General features: G+C 53.0%; 1 protein-coding gene across 3 annotated transcripts in view; it reads right to left on the minus strand.

Annotated features, from left to right (window-relative positions):
- The window catches only part of TMEM181 (transmembrane protein 181), a 37,422-nt gene that overhangs the window by 12,289 nt on the left and 5,619 nt on the right, over nt 1-19,514 (minus strand). The window contains exons 1-6 of one of the 3 annotated variants that reach the window (XM_070417398.1): nt 16,108-16,207; nt 7,861-7,964; nt 5,773-5,828; nt 3,734-3,824; nt 2,154-2,275; nt 149-262 (exon numbers count right to left, since the gene is read on the minus strand). In XM_070417398.1, coding sequence (XP_070273499.1) covers nt 149-262; nt 2,154-2,275; nt 3,734-3,824; nt 5,773-5,828; nt 7,861-7,964; nt 16,108-16,115 — 495 coding nt within the window. In that variant the 5' untranslated portion in view covers nt 16,116-16,207. Of the gene's footprint in view, nt 1-148; nt 263-2,153; nt 2,276-3,733; nt 3,825-5,772; nt 5,829-7,860; nt 7,965-8,084; nt 8,106-16,107; nt 16,208-19,514 lie in introns of those variants that run through there. The other 2 variants (XM_070417399.1, XM_070417397.1) reach the window with 2 other exon arrangements.

The following is a 19,514-nucleotide window of genomic DNA, read 5'->3' on the forward strand; positions in this document are numbered from 1 at the left end:
TGGTTTTCTTGTAACTTTTTAAAACTGTACATGTCTTTTACAATCTAAAATAACATAACTTCAGTGCCGTGTTATTTCAGCCACTCAGCAGAAGAATGGGCGAGAAACGAGGGAGCCCAGGAGCCTCTGCGTCAGCTGGCACACTTACTGTGAAGTTCACTTCCTTGAGGGGCAAATCGAGGAGGTCCTCAAATCCCACCGTCACCGTGTACTGCGTGTAGTTCAGGTAGCCCAGGTGCGCCACGATGATTTCTGCACACTTCTGCAAACGCACAGGGAGGAGCTATGTCTTTAAAGCAAGCAAGCCTCACTCTCCCACCCAGTGACCCATGAAGTGGCACATTTCAACAACAGATGATCACAACGGATCATCTCCAGGGAACTCGCCAGAAGCCCAGAAAAATTCAAGTGCCAGCCAACCACAGTTCTTAGAAAGAAAGACCCAAATGGGTATTTTTGGAAACAAAAATGATTTACTGTCCTTAGACTCTACTTTAGATGACTCATCATATGCACCTGCATAAAAAAGTTCAGTGTAACACAACCCTGACATTTCCACAAACACACTCGTGCACAGGGGAGTGTAAGCTAACACACAGCCCATCAGACCCCTCAGCCTCACTTTCCTCCTCGGCCCACTTCTGCAATTGCCCCCAATGACCCAGCCCCTTCAGGACGTGGTTCTGACCATCTCAGGATCTCCTAGAGGAGCGGTTCTCAACCTGTGGGTTGCACTCCCTTTGGGGGTCGAACGACCCTTTCACAGGGGTCGCCTAAGACCATCGGAAAACACATATATAATTACATATTGTTTTTGTGATTAATCACTATGCTTTAATTATGTTCCATTTGTAACAATGAAAATACATCCTGCATATCAGATATTTACATGACGATTCATAACAGTAGCAAAATTACAGTTATGAAGTAGCAACGAAAATAATTTTATGGTTGGGGGTCACCACAACATGAGGAACTGTATTAAAGGGTCGCGGCATTAGGAAGGTTGAGAACCACTGGTTAGAGGCACCCACAGAGAGTGATCACCGCCACTGAGCAGGGGCTCCCCTACCTGCATACTCCCGCCCAGGACGAGCAGGCCGAGTGTCCCGGGGCCATCCACCAGGCGTGTGCGTGCGTACTGAGGGCACAGTCTTCGGGATGACAGAGCATCATTTTCCCCAGAACCTCACTGAAAAGGCTGCAGTAACAGCTCCTACTGAAATCCTGGCCCCTTTCCTCAGCACCCGTGTCACTCTGGCCCGTGCTTTGACCTCAGACTCTGAGCCTCGGTTCTTCTTACATAAAATGGGCTCTGGTAACAGATCCTGCCCCGTGGGCCCGCTGGGAGGACTGGAGGAGAGCACCTGGCACGAGGCCCAGCAGGAAAACCGCTCTCCTAACTCTAGACCAGTGGTTCTCAACCTTCCTAACGCCGCGACCCTTTAATACAGTTCCTCATGTTGTGGTGACCCCCAATTTCATCGTTACAAATTGAACATAATTAAAGCATAGTGATTAATCACAAAAACAATATGTAATTATATATGTGTTTTCCGATGGTCTTAGGCGACCCCTGTGAAAGGGTCGTTCGACCCCCAAAGGGGTCGCGACCCACAGGTTGAGAACCGCTGCTCTAGACTCAAACACATGCTCGTCTTGGTGCACCTCACGCTTTCCATGCCACCACGGCGTCCTGATGTCCTCTCCTCACTCAGGAGGGACCTGGTCTGACTCCTCTGACTGACAGAATACGGTGCTAACAAAACTAAGAGTGAGGCTCCTTCCCCACTTGGGCCATCGCGTTTCCCATCCCACAGCCACACACTGCACCTGGGGTACCTGCTCAACAACAGGCTGCTCTTCCCAGCCACAGTCCACAGACACACCAGGCAGCAAGTCACACAACAGCAAAAGTAGGTACCACATATACTCAGGGTATGTGCGTGCATGTGAGTGGGTTTGTGTACATGTGTGTGTATTTGTGCATGGGTGTGCAGGCATGTGTGTATGTTAATAAGCATTTATAAGGGTATCAGTATATAAAGGTAGATGGTTTTTCCATACCCTCACTGGTATGAGCTTTTTTACTTAAGAAAGCAAGTCTGTGATGGTGTGGCATGATGAGTAATCACGGACCGGGGAATGCTCACCTCTCTACACGAGAGGGTCCTTGTCCGATTGTGAACTTTGTTATGAATGAACATGGTGGTTCCATCTCGAGCTACGCCATCCACTTTAACGGTCATAAGGAAGTTTTTCTGAGTAGACATTTCTACAAAAGAAAGAAACTCAGTGTCAGGGACCACGTCAGGCACTCACATCGACAAACATGCCTGCCTGGCTCTGTGACAAGCCAGGAGGGTCTCACCCACCTCGGCCTCAGCATCTTCGAGAACCCCTGGCTCGCCAGCAACGTAAAGCCTTCCTATTAGCTCTACGTGCAACCCTTTCCCAGGGCCCATGCCAAGGCCTGTTTCAGATCCATTAGCTTCATTTCATGAAAGGACAAATAGTTCACAGCTAATGAATTACTTTTCTATCCCACATAATTTTTTAATTTAACTTTATACAAACATAAAAATAGATTTATTTTTTCTGATTATATAATTTTTCTGATTTCATGCTCATTGTTTTAAAGAATCAGAGAAAAAAAAACTATGACGGCCCTAGCTGGCTTGGCTCAGTGGATAGAGCATCAGCCTGCAGACTGAAAGGTCCCAGGTTCGATTCCGGCCAAGGGCACATGTCTGGGTTGCGGGCTCGATCCCCAGTGCGGGGCATGCAGGAGGCAGCCAATCAATGATTCTCTCTCATCATTGATGTTTCTAACTCTCTCTCCTTCTCCCCTCCTCTCTGAAATCAATAAAAATATTGAAAAAAACTATGACGACGGCGTTATACACTATAATCCCCCCTAGAGAGAACCAAGTTAACATGTACATGCCCATCATCCAGACCATCTTCTAGACATACAAATACACAAGGATATCAAATTTATCTTCTTAAAATGTTACAAGAAAAGGAGTTGATTTTTTTCTAATATGCATTTTCAAGGTTTTTTTTCAAGTTCCTTCTCAACCAAAGCCCCTCGTGTGAACCACGGAACACTGAGCTCGTGTGGTGGCCCCGCCTCAGTTCTCCGGACGGTCCACGACTAGTGCCATCGTGGTGAACGGAGCCGATGCCCTGGGCCTGGAGGTGCTCTGGGCAGGTCTTCCAGCCTTGGCACCGCTGGCACTGTGAGGCCGAGGATCCTTTGCTGTGAGGAGCTGGCCTGTGCTTTGTAGGTGTTCAACAGCAGCCCCGATCCCTACCCACTGGACACTAATAGCGCCCCTTCTCCAGAGTTGTGACAAGCAAAATGTCACAATGTCTCCAGACACTGCCAAGTGTGCCTTGGGGCATTGGGACTTCATTTTCCCCAGAACCCCACCAAAAAGGCTGCAGTAGCAGCTCCTCCACTGTGCAGCCACCGAGCTGAGCTGACCAGCACTCCCGAGGGGTCACCGACCCTCCCTGGGGGGTGACCTGCCCTCCCCGGGGGGCTGCATAACAGTGTGGAGGACACCGAGGACACTTAAGGGGCTTCGAATTTGTTGCTATTATAAAGAATAAAGGCCATCCCTGTAATTCACCTTTGAAAACACTTTAAAAGGTCTGAAAGCTCTTTCAACTTTTACAATATGGTGCTTTGTACAAAGAAAAATCAGACCAAGGTCAGGCTTCATACCTTTTGATTGATTCAACTCAACAACACATGTCAGCCACAGCTGCTGATTGTATGTAGACAGTGGATTTGAACGTATCTGAATTGGCTTCAACTGAGGGAAAAAGAAAAAAGTTAAGTAACCCATGTGACCTTTCCATTGCAGCTACCAAATACCTCACCTTAACATCCAAAACTGACATCCAGCCATGAGGGCTGAGCACTGGTGCTGGACCAGAAACAGCACGGTTTCTTTGACAACAGGAGTGAAATCCCGCCCTCCATAAGAAGAAAGGCCTAACTCTGCTACAATTTACATCTGTCTCTCATGAACACCTCCAGGAAGGCGTTCCCACCACCCGCAGCCTCGGCACAATACCCATACCAAGAAAAGGCCATCTCGGAGAAAGTTAAAGTGCATGTGATGCGACGTATGATAAGATAATAAGGGTACCAAAGAAGGATGTTCCTAAGAATCTTGATTTAATATCAATATACCAGACATGTCGCTGTCTGACATCTGTTATTCTCAGCTTTAGAAGAGTCTTAACACCCTGGGGGAGAAAAATTAGCGGGGACTCCATTGGCAATGATACTTCTGCGGTGTCTGCTGAAAAACCCAGTACCGGTGTCTACAGCAGCGGCTACAGAGAAAGCTGCTCCCCCCACCCCCCCACAGCTCCGAAGAAAAGCACTGTTTGCATGCACAGTCTCTGAGAGTGAGCGTGTGCCTTCTGTGTCTTCATGCTCTGGCAGGTCTCCATAAAACCCTGACCAGAGCTGTGCCCAAAAGCCACCTACGAGATGAGATCTCTTGGAGGGTAATCTGTCACCTTTCAGAAGTGAGATGGTCCTTCAGAAGCAAGTCAGCCCTGTGGGACGGCTGCTATTTTCAGTGTCAAAAAAAGACTGACATCTTAAGACAGAAAATTTAAAAGGCCAAACTACAATCAGGAACCTCATGGCTACGCCTCTTCAAATCAGGTGCTCAGTCTAAGAGTTAAAGAAAACAGGGAAATGCGAAGAAATAGGCTACACAGGAGACTCTTTCAAGCCAACAGTAGCAAATAGGAGAATTAAAAGGTATAAATTTTAGGATATTTTCTCCTTTTGACTTTTTGAAAACTGTTAAGAGTGGACCCGTAGCAGGGAGCTTAAAGAACAGACAAGTTAATATTTGGGGTCAATCAGATGTTATGGTGTAATGAGAATGCAAGACAAGTGTGTTCAGTTTACAGATAAAGATTTCATTTGATACACAGCAAAATAAAAGTGTTTAGTTATTTGGGCTCTCAAAAGTTAATATTTATTAAAGAACTAGTGGCCTGGTTCACGAAATTCGTGTGTGTGTGTGTGGGGGGGATGTTCCTCAGCCCGGCCTGCACCCTCTCCAATCTGGGACCCCTCGGAGGATGTCTGACTGTAGTCGGACATCCCTCTTGCAATCCGGGACTGCTGGCTCCTAACCGCTCACCTGCCTGCCTGCCTGATAGCCTCTAACCACTCTACCTGCCAGCCTGATTGCCCCTAACCGCCTCTGCCTCGGCCCTGCCACAATTGCTTTGTCCAGAAGGTCTCCTGGTCTAATTAGCATATTACCCTTTTATTAGTATAGATACCAAAATTCTCCAATTGGAAGGACTTTTGTTTTTATCTAAAGATGGCAAAGAATTGAGGAAAATTAAAAAAAAGAAAAGAAAAAAGGATTTTCATTTAACCTGAGTTCATGCAAAGAATGCCAATCATTAGAAAGAACTGTTACTGCTGGAAACCGAGCATGGAGACCACGTTTTATCGGGCAATAGGAAGACCTGCAGACATGAGGAGCCAGGACGAGTCACCAGCCTTTGGAAATGAACTGCTGCTCTAAGTGTTAACACCACCAGCCTGTCTCGCACTGAGGCATTTATTATAGCAGAAAACATCATTTTGTCAAATGAGGACCCAGAGGCCAGCCACTGACAGTGTTGGCTGAGAAGCAACCTGCAGGACAAGGTGGGCCATTGCTAGCGACCTGGATGCTTGTATGCCCCATCGCCTGCCACTCAGAGACCCAGTCTTACCTTTTTGCTATTATTTAGTGAAAAATGAGCTTCAGAAGTCTGGATCACTTTGGGTCCTAAAGTGTAACAGAAGGAAAAAAGCAGGTTATATCCTACACTGATAATTAATTTATTGACTTTTGTCAAATGCCAAGAAAGACATACATTATATGGCGGTGATCTTATTTTCTTGGTCTGTCATCAGAGGTTGCACATGTATGTAAAACACATAGACACACAACATCCACTCCGCTGCATGGTGACCTCCTGGTGCAGGTGAACCCCATGATCGTCACACAAGGTCCATCATTCCCGAGGTTTTCTGTCCATGCAGAAACCTCTCCCCTGCCCTCAATGAGGGCTCTCTGCACTGCAGACCCGAGAAAACACTCATGACACAGGCAGCATCTACCTATTCTATAAGCATAAAGATTTCTGCCAAAAAATTAAGACGTTTGTCTATTCATCCCATTAATCCAGTCTTCCAAAAATATTCAGTAGAGAATACAAAAAAGCATACTTGCTAATATATACTCAAAGCTTTTCCTGAAATAACAGATATGCAACCTTCACAAACTCTTACACTGTAATTTTTTAGGACTTTGGCCTTAAAAGAAGTGATCAAGTCTCTTCAATAAATGGTGTTGGAAAAATTGGACAGGCACATGCAAAAAAATGAAACTAGACCACCAGCTTACTCCGTACATAAAAATACGCAAAAGTAGATCAGAGACTTAAATGTAAGTTGTGAAACCATAAAAATCCAAGAAGAAAACACAGACAGTAAAATCTCAGACATCTCACATAGCAATATTTTTACCGAGACATCTCCTAGGGCAAGGAAAACAAAGGAAAAAATAAACAAATGGGACCACATCAAACTAAAAAGCTTCTGCACAGCAAAGACACCATCAACAGAAAAAGGGAACCAACTGTTTAGGAAAACATATCTGCCAATGATACATCTGATAAGGGGTTAATTTCCAAAATGTATAATAAACTTACACAATGCAACACCAGGAAGAAAAAAAATCCAATTAAAAAAATGGGCAAAGGACCTAAAAAGACACTTCTCCAAAGCAGATATACTAATGGCCAAGAGACATATGAAAAAATGCTCAAAGTCACTGATCGTCAGAGAGTTGCAAATTAAAACCCCAGGCCCTAGCCGGTTTGGCTCAGTGGATAGAGCGTCAGCCTGAGGACTAAAGGGTCCCGGGCTGGATTCCAGTCAAGGGCACATACCTTGGCTGCAGGCTCCTGGCCCTGGTTGGGGTCACGCGGGAGGCAACCAATCGATGTGTCTCTCTCACATCGGTGTTTCTGTCTCTCACTCTCCCTTCCACTCTCTCTAGAATCAGTGGGAAAAATGTCCTGGGGGAGGATTAAAAAGAAGAGGAAAACAAGATTGGCTACAGTTGCCATTGCCACCATCATCATCTTCAGCAGCAGCAGGCAAAGGGCACTGAAATAATCGCCCTCTCTGCCCAGCTCCCTCAGTCCATTCACCGACCCAAGACTCAGTTTAGGTTAAGAAACCTGTCTTTTGCCGATTTTAGCTTCGAAATTGCCTTTGAAGTGGTCCCATCCAACCCCCTTTCTCAGAGATGGAAAACTGAGGACCAGAAACCCATTTCTCTCCGGGACCGAAAGGCACCCGGGGCCCTGAACTCAAGGCCAAAGCCACCTACAGGCTCCCTCCTGCCAAGAGCTTGGAGCATCATCAGAGCAGCCTCATGCTGCCAGCATCTCACGCCCTCCCCACCACTCGCTGCACCATGGCCTGCCTCCCACGCCAGCCAGCAAGCTCTGGATTCCCCAGGGCCCAGGAGGGATCTTGGCACACAAGACTCTCCAGAAATGTTGGACTTCCCAACAAAAGGTACAAGGTCAAGGCCATCCAGGGCTGCATGCTAAACTCAGGCCCTGGCTGCTGTGTGGGGCAGGACCAGGGTCACCCCTCCACCCAGTGGGTGCAGAGAGAAACCGGCTTCCCCCTCCATGACAGGCCTTGATGGGTGAGAGCAGGTGGATACAGCTGGGGGGGCGGGGGGGGCGGGCTGCACCAAGGTAACTGTACAGGATAAAATGATCAAAACCTGCACCTACCGCTGATCCCGATGAAGACGGTCAGGCCAAAACAGACGAAGAAGACGACAAACACGAGCACGAAGTGGCGCTTGGAGAGCGTGTACAGCCGCATGGGCGCCAGCCTGCGGAGCAGAAGCCAGTGGGTGGGGGGCAGGCAGGAAGCCGCTCGGATCGCAGGAGGCCCTCCTCACCTGCAAGCCCTCACCTCACAATCGAACCTACTCCGAACCCAGGCGACCCACCTGACAAAGCAGTCTCCATGACCTCAGGGCCGGGTGACGCTCCACTCTGCTTGGGGTGAAGCCCTCCGAGAAGAGGCCCTGCCATGCTGGTCGGCACAGCGCCAGCTGAGCCCCACTCCTCGGGGCAGGACAATGTGCTGTGGCACCCATGCCCATTCAGGGCACATTCTGCCACTCCACGTGGGGGGCCAGACCCCTCTACACACATCCCATCTCCAGCTGCCAGAGTACAGCCCAAGTGGGGGAGGCCCCAAGTCACTCACACGCAAACACGCAGCTTTAACTGTCAGCTGTCACAACCCAGCCGAGACTGGGAACGCAGGTGCCACCAGCATCACCTTCCCTATCTGTCTTCCCGCCAACCCGTTTTGTTTCCTATCCAAGGTTCCTCACGGTCTGAGACCCTCACTGGCGTCACCCATGGTGGTGAAGCTCCGCCTGACCTTCGCTATGGGGTCTGGTTTTGATGCACTGAGCGAGCTGCCTGCAGTTTTCTGTGCTTTAATACCAATATGGAACCCTACCCCTAACACTAACCCTCTTAGGTGCCCTCCTCGTCATCCCTACTTTGTCCCTTAGTCAGGAGACAATGGTGGAGGGGTAAGTGTCACTTCTTTTTAGAACTCCTTCCATCAGCGGCGGGCAAACAAGACAAGTCTGTAAAGGACCAGAAGACAGGTCTGAGGCTTGGCAAGCCACACGGTCTCCAAACAGTGCAGTCCCAGACACCACGTAAACGCCAGTGTGCGAGGCAGTTCCAATCAACCCCATATGGAGAGTGGCTGACCCCGCCTCTGGGACCTGAAGAGGAGACCCATAAACCCAAAGAAAGGACAGCGGGATGGGGGTGTGGACTTGGGGGAGGGGGTGCTTTGCTTTTTACTCCTCTAGCATTTCCTGGTCTCAGGAGCTGAGGCAATTTCTCATGCCTCACAGACAGGTAAAACACACACCTCCGGGAGGGGGAGGGACAGCTTAAACCACCAGCAGAGAATAAGGTTATTTGCTTTTGTGGCACGAGGCTCACGTGGCTCTGTGTACACACACCCTGCCCCTACAAGGCCAAGATTCCAGCTCCTCAGCAGGAAATCAGCTGGAGCCTATTCCAGGGCAAAGGTGGGGCCCACAGCCACCACGGCTCTGACGTGGCTTTGCTGATCCAGGTCCGCTCTCTCCAGCGGGACCTGCCAGGCCTTTGGGCCAGTTACTGCAGACCAGTGTCACAGTGAAGAAATAAAGGAATCAGTGCCTCGATCTTTTCCTTTAGGACTTGGGTCCAAAGGCTGAGCCACACGCAACCCTGCTGTGCGTGAGAAGAAACAACTAACTAGTGGATTCAGTGGCCTGAGCCCATTAGATTTTGGACCCAGAGATTATGAGACCTGAAAGCCCTGAAATATTAGAGCCAGAAAGTGCCTCAGGGAGGAAGCCCAAGCCCTTTGACTTGTATATGGGGAAACTGAGGCCGAGAGACAGCGGGACACCTGCCCAAGATGTCACAGTTCTTGGCCCTTGGCAGTAACTGCCGATCCCTAGGGAAGGGCTGAGGGACCCCACTCCCTGAGTGCCCCCGGGAGAGCCTGTGGAATGCGGGCTGGGGAGAACAGGTCTCCTTTGTCCCCTGTCTGCTCCCCCAGGTGCCAAACACATGCCTACACTCTGCAGAGGGGAGAGGTCCGGGCAGCTGCACGGGGCCGCTTCACGCTGAAGCCTTCCTCACAGCGCTAAAGGGAGGAGATGCTGGGGGCTGCGGTCAGGAGCTGACAGCATGGCAAGCGCTGAGCCCTGGGTTGTGGTGAGTGCGTGAGGGGAGCGGGGAGAAGGGTGTACAGACACTCCACACCGTCCTGGCCGCTCTCTGTAAATCCACGGTTGTTTAAAAAATAATTATACAAGGTCACACATGGCACTCCATTCTGCGGCTCTCAGGTGACCTGCCCCCCACGGGGCCGAGGCTCCGAGGGGTAGGCTCCCAGCAGACGAGGAAGCACAGAGAGTGCACTTGGCAGCAGAGAAACACAGAGTAGGACGGTGCTGCTTAAATTGTGATTTTTAAAACACATCAATGATGATTATAGAAGCAGTTATTCAGCAGATGAGAGGGATGAGGAAGAGACCTAAGGAAGGGAGGGCAGCACAGGCCTCGTCCCACAGTGAACAGCCCACCCGGTGTTTCCCGTTTTCCCGAGGGCTCCCAAGGGCTCTGTCACAGTCTATCATTTCCCTTCCTTAAAGCTTCCACTTAAAGTGATTTTATTAGAAAGTTTCCTGGTTCAGAAAATTAGAAATATTAGAAAATCAAGCATCACCCAACTCAGAAAAAACACACAGAGAAAGCAAAAAAAAAAAAAGCCCCTGCTTGAGAAAATGCCGCCGGCACCACCACCCCACCGACAGGCAGGAACCCTGGCCAGGCACCCTCACTCTGGGAGGGCTGGGTGTCCTGGGCCAGGGACAGCACCACAGCGCAAATCCAGGTGACGATGCCCCCGGCCATGGTTATGCTCCCCACGGCTTGTCTGAACGCTTTGAAGCATGTCACCAAAAACTAGACTCTGATGCCTCAAGGACACTGCCCACTCCAGACAAATGACAGGTCCACACCGTGATTCCAACTTTTCATCTCGGCATCAAGAAGGCCTTCGAAGCACAGCGAGACTCGGCCCTCCTCCCTCCTCCGGCCTGGCCTTGCCACCTTCCACGGGCCTCTGCTTCCACCCTTAGCACCCACACTCTGTTCTCTGCCCAGCCACGCCAGGGACAGCCGGGGGTGTTTGTTCTCAGTTCAAAACTCTCCAGTGACTTCCCGGCCACTCGGAGTGACAGCCAAGCCCTTCGTGGTCCTGACATGCCTGTTACATGTTTACGGGTGTTTGTTCCTTTGGACAGGACTCTCCCACAACCATGCCACTTCCTTCTAAAGAAGGAATAGGAGCCACGGAGAGGAGGGGTTTTCTTTGGGGCAGGACAGAAGGTCCCCCGCCACCCGGTCCCCTGCCAGTGAGACCAGCCTCCCATCACAGAGGCTGACTCCCACCTCCCCAGCCTTCATCCCCTCCAGGGCTCAGGCCCTGCAGGAAATCCACCAGGTGCTGCAAGAAAAGGCTCCCCTCCCAGTGCAGAGCTGGAGGGCACGGAAGCCTCCTCGCCTCCTGGACCTGACTGTGTACTGAGTGCTGCCCGAGTGGCTGCAGCCACACTGCACGCAGGAGGGTGGAGAGCCTAGAAGCAGAAACCACCCAGTCAACCCCAGAGGTGCCCGGCTCAATTCCTGGATACCCCTGTCATGTAAGCCACTTTTCATGACATATCCTATCAGCATCAAATGCTTCCTATTGATACACACACCCAGACAATAAAACAAAACTAAAATGAAACTCAATCTAAGTCGCACAGGCATGGGAACCCCCCTGGTTGAAGGCCCCTGGAACGTGAGGCAGGCGCCAACCACCGGTCACCACATAGTGCCATTCCTCCTCCCGCCACCCCTCTCTCCAGCCCGCACCCACCCACCCTTCCCAGCCCAGCCGAGGTCCCACCTCCCACCACTGGGAGAGCAAATGGCTCCTGGGCTGCAGGAAGGGGCACCCACCCATGGCTGGATTCCATCTTGGGTGACAACCGTTCACACGCTTTCACGCCTCTCCAACGGGGAGCTCCCTGTGGCTCTTGGGGCCCAAAGCTGTGCCTTATGAATGGCAGGCGTTCAATAACTATTGACTCCTTCCATTTCTATGCCCTCTTCCCTGGTTTTACTCTGCTCTCCTATGTTCTATTATTTTTCCTGCTATGATCAATTATCAATCACTGAACTGCAAAGTTTAACTTTTTTCTCTCAATGTTGTCTTTTAATGTTTTGGGGACTCTGGCCTTTGCCCTCTATGCCAGTAATCTGGCCACTGCAGCTCCAAGCACATGGCTTCCCCAGCAAGCAGCCCTCCAGGCCACATACCCTGCCACACGGGCCCCCTCCCTCTCCTGCAGCTGGACAGCCAGGGCCCAGGAGGATGGCTGAGTGCCCCAGAGCGCCAGAGCCAACATTAGTGTTCCCTCTAAGCACTTCTCCCTCCCACACGGGCCCTTAAGAGTTCATCAAACAGCACTAAGAAGTGGGCAGGCGAGCACGCCGTGAGCCTCCTCATGGGCCTGCAGCAGAATGACCACAAATGGAGAGAACTTGGGTGAGCAGAGGATGCGAGAAAACACCTCCAGGTTGGTCCTTGGGCTCTGTGGGGAGATAGGAGGGCACACCAGCATCCACAGCGCTGCCTTTCACAGACACCAGGGGACAACCAGCACACAGCAGGGCCAGGAGGCCGAGGGTTTTCTAGTTACTCATTTTGTCCTGTCTCACGGAGTTCCCACTTAAGAATTAAAAATTAGAATCTGGGCAGTGGAAAGGGGCTTTCATTCTCGGTCCCCTCCCATTTTAAGATTTTATTTCTTCTTGTAATCTGCATAATTTCTTCTGTGGCCCAAAGCACTGGCTGGGTGCTGGGTTAAAATCCCGGGCCTCGGTGTCCTTATCTATAATCAGAGACAAACAATACCCAGAGGGCTGTTGGGGGCGTGAATGAAATAATGAAGCGCTCAGAACAGTGTAGGGAGCATAGAATTCAATCACGTTAGAAGCAGTGGTAGTTGTGCTTTCCCCTCCCCCTACTTTTTCTTTTTTTCATCCTATCAATATCCCTGAGACCCGGTATAAAACCTTGCCCCTCGAGCTCAGAACCCGGCCAACGGAAGGAAAGGGCAGGAGCAGCTGGCATTCCCTAGGCACCTCCTGGGTACCAGGCAGGCGCTCCCCTGTGAAGCAGGTCTGATCAGCCCATTTTTACAGACAGGGACACAGAGGCTCGGCAGCGATTGCCTGCCGAGGACCCAGGCAGCAGGCGGTGGAGGTGGGATTTGAACCCACATGGTCAGGAGCAGAAAGGTGGCCTACAACTCCCCCACACTCACTCCTTGGCCTCCTCACCTCAGTCTTTCCTTTTCAAACCTGGCATTTATTGGGTTTCAAGAAGAAACTCTGAGGGAAGGAACAGAACAAGAACTCTGACATTTCAATCAACCAACTTGCATATATTACAAATAATTTATTTTTAGCTACTCAGAAAAGCCATTATGCAAGTAGCCAAGGCCCAACAACCTCAAAATGTATTTGAATGAGCAAACCATGAATTCACGTGTATGCCTCCTAGGCTGCAAACCCAGTGTCTCTCGCCCAGGAGTGTGCTGGTTAGGCCACAAATACCCTTGCCAGGGCAAACAGATCAAGGAAGCAGGCCACACACTGGTCAATGCAGGACCACGGGCGGTGCAGCCCAGTGGTTAAGAACTGGGATCTGGAGGCCCACTGCCTGGGCTGGAAGGGCCTTCACCACTGACCAGCAGCGTAACCTGGGGCACTCCCTTCATTCTCTGGTTCCCAGATTGTAAAAGTGAGGAAGCTAAGGGAGCCTGTCGCCTAGGGTTGCTGTGGCAAATAAACGAGTTACAACATGAAAGCCCTTGCTCAGTCACTGCCACTGTTAACTGAGCAGCAACAGAGGATAATATGTCAGGGGTGGGCTCTGGAGCTGATACTCTGGCTTCAGTCTCAGCCCTGCCCCTTACTAGCTGTGAACTTGACTCCCTGACTTCTCTGCACCTCAGTTCCCTCATCTGTCAAATGGGGATAAGAAAAGCTTCCTCATGTGGAGGGTGGCTGTGAGGACGGCATGAAGTGATGTACACAACGTGGCTGGTAGCTGACCACAGTACCTGGTACAAGTGAACACTGTTATCTCTCATTAGTTCTAGAGATCACTGTGGTTCAGAAAAAACAAACCTATTCTAAGAAACACAATCCCTAATAACTATGGTTGCAGGGCCAGGACACTGACCCAGGCCTGGTGTCCCCCCGCACCGGGCCACGGAGGAAGCCTGGGACCCAGAAACCACAGCGGGGCTCCACTGCGCCACCCACCCCTTCGCTGCTGCCAGAAGGGAGTCTAATTGATACACCTCACACTTAAATGCCCCAGGATGACAGAATGTAAAGTGCACTCCTTAAAAATGGGTGGTAAATACCAAGCGAGACCCACACAAAACGCCAACCTTATTTAAGTCTGCAGAGAAATGCTGCAGTGAGAGCAAAGCAACCAATGGAACCTGAGAAATCTCAGCTCCGTGCCGTCGGCAACCCGACAGGAAGTTCCGAGGGCTAACAACTGAGTGGGACTCGCCCGCCGCCTCTCCTCCTGGCATCTCACTTCCCAGGCACCGTCAGATAAGGAATGGAGTGTGCAGGAGGCGTGAGCGTAAATCTTTAAGAACTGGAAACTTTTTATTCTGACTGGTTTGGATGGCGCTCTCTCCCGTCCTTTTAAAAAGAGCAGGCTGGGCCGCATGTGAGCAGGGAGGTCCTGGGACCGGGACCTGCATGCCACCGACCCCGCCCGGCTCCCCCTCCATCCTCCCTCACCCCATTCTTTCTCCAGCTTCTTTTCCTGTTCCTGTAGCTTGTCACCCTTCTCGGAACTGGGCTCTCAGTAGTCACATCTGCCAACAAGAGCACTTTGACTCCACCAGGCACCTAAGTCCCGCACACACTTCGGATTTTCAGGCCTGTTTTCGCCTAGGATTTTTATTCGCAGCCAAACACTTTCTCTGATTCCCAGGTCCGTGCCATCCTGGATGCTGGACGGTGGTGGCTTGCTGACCGCCAGATAACACATCCACCTCCCAACCCCTTGCTCAGCAGAGCCTGACACACGGCTCCCAGGAGCACCCGTGCTGCCTACGGCTCCAGCACAGCGGACGGACTGCCACCAAGTCGGGTAACAGACAGCTGGGGTCCAGCAGGAGCCCTGGACTGGGTCTTGGTAACGCCCACACCACGTCAAGCCCTCTGCCTCTCTGTCCTATGTAAAGGTTTACCGCCAGCACACACCACGCGGGGCTGCTGTGCGGACCCCAGGAGGCAGATGCGCAGGGGACAGAACCCCCGGCGGCGTGCGGCGGTCACTCTGCCACAACACCAGAAGGCACCCTTCCCCCAGCATTTCACGGGGTGCCAGTCACAGACCCCACAAGTGAACGGGGCCCCCGGGGGCACAGAGGCAGTAAGGCTGACACCCCCCCCACCCCCACCTGGGCCTACAGAGCGGGGAGGCTGGATGCCAGCCTGGCCTCCCACGCTGCGCTCAGAGCAGACTTCCCCCCATCACACCCGTTTGCACCTGGGCAGGTGCCTGGATCTCACTGCCCTATGTCCGCGGTCAGAGATCAGCAGGGGCCCCGGGCACACGGAGCAGCACAGCCCTGTCTGAAGGCCGCCCTGGATCGTGGGACCCGCCCTCGGGCCCCGGGCGGGCGGTCCTTCTCCCCGACTTTCTGCAGCTCGGGTGCTCCGCTTCCTTTAAGTTCCCTCCCCTTCTCTGGACGCCCCGAGGGCACCCGGGTGACAGCTGCGTCAGAAGCAGGCCTGGGGTGGCGTCCCTGGCCCCGGACGGGTCTTCCTCATTCAAAGTCCGTAGCTTCTCTGAGCGACGAGGCCCAAAGTCAACAGGCGGCACGCTCGCCGGGCCGGGCATCCCGCGACCGGAGGGGCTGGCCGGCTCCCACGCGCCAGCATCGCCAGACGCCTCGCAAGCACCTCGCTCCCCGCGCGGGGCCGCCGACGCGAGGGGCCCCGGAGCCGGCCACCGCTCGGGCACCCACCCGGCTGCCTGGGCAGGTCGGGCCCGGGGCCCCTGGGCGAGCAGGGCCGGGGCATCCTAGGGCCTCCTGGGCGCGCTCGCCGAGGCCGCTCCGGACCCGGACCCCGTCTCCACGGCTCACCCAGCCCGGCGGTGGAGCCCCTCGCCGAGCCCCCCTCGAAGCCCGGCGGCGCCCCTTCCCGCGTCCCCGCGCTCGGTGTGGGCGGAGGGCCCCGCGGCAGGGCTCCCGGGAGCGGGACGCTGGAACCCCAACTCCGGGCCCGGGAGCCGGGCACCCAGCCCCCGCCGCCTATCCTCCGTCCTCCGGGGCCCGCACTCACGGTTCCATCGCGGCCGGCGCCCGGGGTCCGCGCCCGCCCCGCGCCGCTCAGCAGCCGAGGCAGCCACAGGCGCAGCCCGAACGACAGCGGCCGGAGCAGCGGCTCCCGGACTCGTCAGAGCGCAACGCGCGGCGGGTCACGTGCGCGGAAGCGGCCGGAGCGGCGGTGGGAGGGGCCAGGGGCGGGGAATGGGGCGGGGCCAGAGGAGCGGCAGGCGTGAAGGGGCGTGGCCTGGAGGTGAGGGGCGGGGCCGGGGAGGTGAGGGGGCGGGGCCGGGAGTCTGGGGGCCGAGCTCGGGGGTGGGTCTCCCTCCTCTGCGCCTCCAGAGCCCAGAGGCGGGGCCAGGGCTCCCGCAGGAAGGAACCAATGAAGGAGTGATGCACGAATGAATGAATGACATGACCCTTCCTCCGGGTCCTTAGCGGAGGGCGCCACACGATAATTCATCCGCACCCCTGCTGCCAGGACATCTTAACGGGGCATCGAATGGAATCTGAAAGACACTGTGGTGTCTGCATTTTTTCTGGGGGAGAATCCACAACTTTCCGTATTCCCGAAGAGGGTTGTGACCTCGAGGAGATGAAAGGCGGGGGTGCCCTCTGACACCGTGAGTGATGAAGGAGCGCTTTCCCCGCTCTCCTAGTGCCTCTGCAAACCCTTTCCTAACAGCAGCCCGACATGCAGCTTTCCGTCCCCAGTACCAGCGCCCACAATGTCGCTGTTGGGGACCATCCCTGTGGCTGCGCTTCGCACGCTCTCGGGGCGAAGACATCAGCTGACCAAAAGCACTTTCTTGGTTCGGGATCTGGGCCCACGGTTCTGCATTTGTAATCTCCAACAGTCGAGAGCCACTGACTGGATACTTCCGAGATTTTCCTTTGCAGCATCGGTCAAAATGTCCCCTGTCTCCAGGTCCTGTGGGTTTAAAGTCAAACCAAACGAGGAAAACAAAAGTCTCAAGCTTCCTTCCTAATGGATCCGCATTCACGCACTAAGCTGTCAACAAGCTTGGAAGGTGGGAAGAGACCAACAGGACTAGGATACAGTTCCTGCCCTTCCTCAGCAAACTCAGGGCAAAGTAAGTTACCGCAAGCACAGGTCGCTCCAGCAGCACCAAGGAAGGGCCCCTGAGCCACCCGGGGCTTGGGTGGACAGGACAAGGTAAGCAGAAGGCACGATGTTTGGGCTGACCTCAGGGGGAAGGGGAGGTGGGGAGGGTTGGACTTTGGAGGGAAGGGGCAGGGCAGGGTAAGCAGCAGCCTGAACATGGAGTACATCACTGTGACAAGAAATTCCATCAGCACTCTGAATCATAAACCTCAACTCTCACAGGAGCCATAACGAAAGGTTATTTCTCAGGTTCTTTTCATAGACACTGGAGAGAAAAGGCCACAAGACTGGGGAACAGAAGCACCAGTGCGGGGACAGTCAGGTAATGAGATGCGGGTCAGGTGGGTACCGTGAACCAGAGAGTGAGCAGCGTGTAAAGGGCGGCTGTCACTCAGCACTTTGAAAGAGCCTGACTTCAAATGGGACTTTCATGCGATACCTTATGATTCTCAAATGTTAGAAACAAACTCAAAAGCTATTTTAGACTCTGAGAGGACGAAACCAAACGCAGAGACCGCCAGGTTCCCCCTCCTGCCTGAAGCAGCCTTATCTGGTGCAGAAACACCTGCCCTGAAGCAGCCTTATCTGGTGCAGAAATGCCTGCTCCGGGGACTGCGCCCGCTGCTGGGCCACTCCTGGGCCGCTCCTGAGAATCCCCACAGACCCTCAGACCCTCGCTGTTTCCATGCGACTCTGGGTTCTAAAAAGAGTTGACATCTTTGAGGGCCAAACTGCCTCCTGGTAAATCTCCTAGCTGCTGCTCTCCTGAGCTGCTGTCCAGCATCACTTAGATCACGCTGTTTCTCGTTTATTTTTTCGTCCAGCGTTAACTGTGATGGAGAGGGAAATGGAAAGGTGCTGTGACCATGTACAGGAAGAAGGGAGAGGGACCCAACATATGCTGGGGCTCCAAGAAAGTTTGATTCATCAACCATGCCTCCCATGAGGTCCCTCCCCTCCCCTCCAGGCTTCCCCACCCTGAGCTTGCTTCTGTCTGTCTGGCAAGCTTCCTCTTTAAGCTCAGAATGGAACACATTTCACATGCGGTCCAGATCAGCCCTGAGAAGGAGTTCACATTTTGGCAGCGTCCCCCCATTTGGCCCCTACTCCATTCTCAAGACGCCTCCTCAGCTCTCTGCTCAGGGTCACGCTGTCCAGGGAGAATAACCAACAATTACCAAGCACCCGAAAAGCCTAAGGTCTGAGCCAATGAATCACCTTAACAACTTGATGAGTTATCAGTGCCCTTATCCCCATTTAATACATGAGAAACAGTGTGGACTTGAATTTAAATTTTGAATCTCACCGGAGTATTCTATGTTCTGAACCATAAAGCTTATTGAGAAATGTCCCTGAATCCGATCTGGCTTTAAGACACTGTCCCAAGGCCAAGACAAAGATCAAGAATTCTCTGAAGTCATGGAATGACCTGGAGCAGGCCCTGATGCCCTAACTATGGGTTCCTAGGGTGACATAGATGCAACTCCGCCTCCGGCCTTGGGGGGTGGGGGGGCTATGGTCACCATCTCCTTTTGACCTGGAAGGTTGCCGGACAGGTAACAAGAGCTGCTATGTCTGGTTCATATGTTACAACCTTTCTCAATTCACCCACCGGTACTGCGAGGAGGGAAGAGTTATCTGTCATACATCTAACCCATCTGACAGGTGTGTGAGGCAATAAACAGTAGTGTTCCCAACTACTGTTGGGGATATTTAATGCTGTGAATCACAGTGCTATGGCTTCAGGAAGTCCAAACAGGAAGAGACTCTATTGAAGAAGCTTCGCAAGCATGTAGAGGACAAGGCGGAAGGAGAACACGAGAGAAGGGCGTCGCCGGCCCTGCAGGAACAAGGCAGCCCAGCTCCGGTCAGCTCCTCAGACCCGCAGAGTGCGCGGGTCCGAAAGGGGTCACTGGGCTTGATGTGTAGAGGCCACCGGTGATGTGGGCAAGAGCAGCTCCAGGACCCGGGTGGTGAGGTCCAGGGTTCCGAGCTGAATAAGAAGAGACGGGACCCCCAGTGTTGCACAACAGTGGGTGGCACTTGGACCGGTTGCCTAGAGGGGGAGGTTCCTCTCCGCAGGAGACCCTCCGGACTGGGTGGTCAGGGCCTCCACCCAGAAGGGGAAGAGGGACGGAACTCCCACAGGAGAGGGGAGCGGGAGAGCGGGCCTCTGTGGCCAGTCACTCAGCAGCAAGGTGAGAAGAGTAGATGGCAGAGCTCCCAAGGGCAGCAGCAGGTTGGGGGCCGTGACAACCATGGGCTTTGTTGCGGCGATGGCAGCAGAAGTTGGGTGC

This window comes from Myotis yumanensis, unplaced genomic scaffold, assembly GCF_028538775.1.
Source record: "Myotis yumanensis isolate MYYU_CA2020_CCGP unplaced genomic scaffold, mMyoYum1.0.hap1 SCAF_6, whole genome shotgun sequence".
NCBI classification, from domain to species: Eukaryota; Metazoa; Chordata; class Mammalia; order Chiroptera; family Vespertilionidae; genus Myotis; species Myotis yumanensis.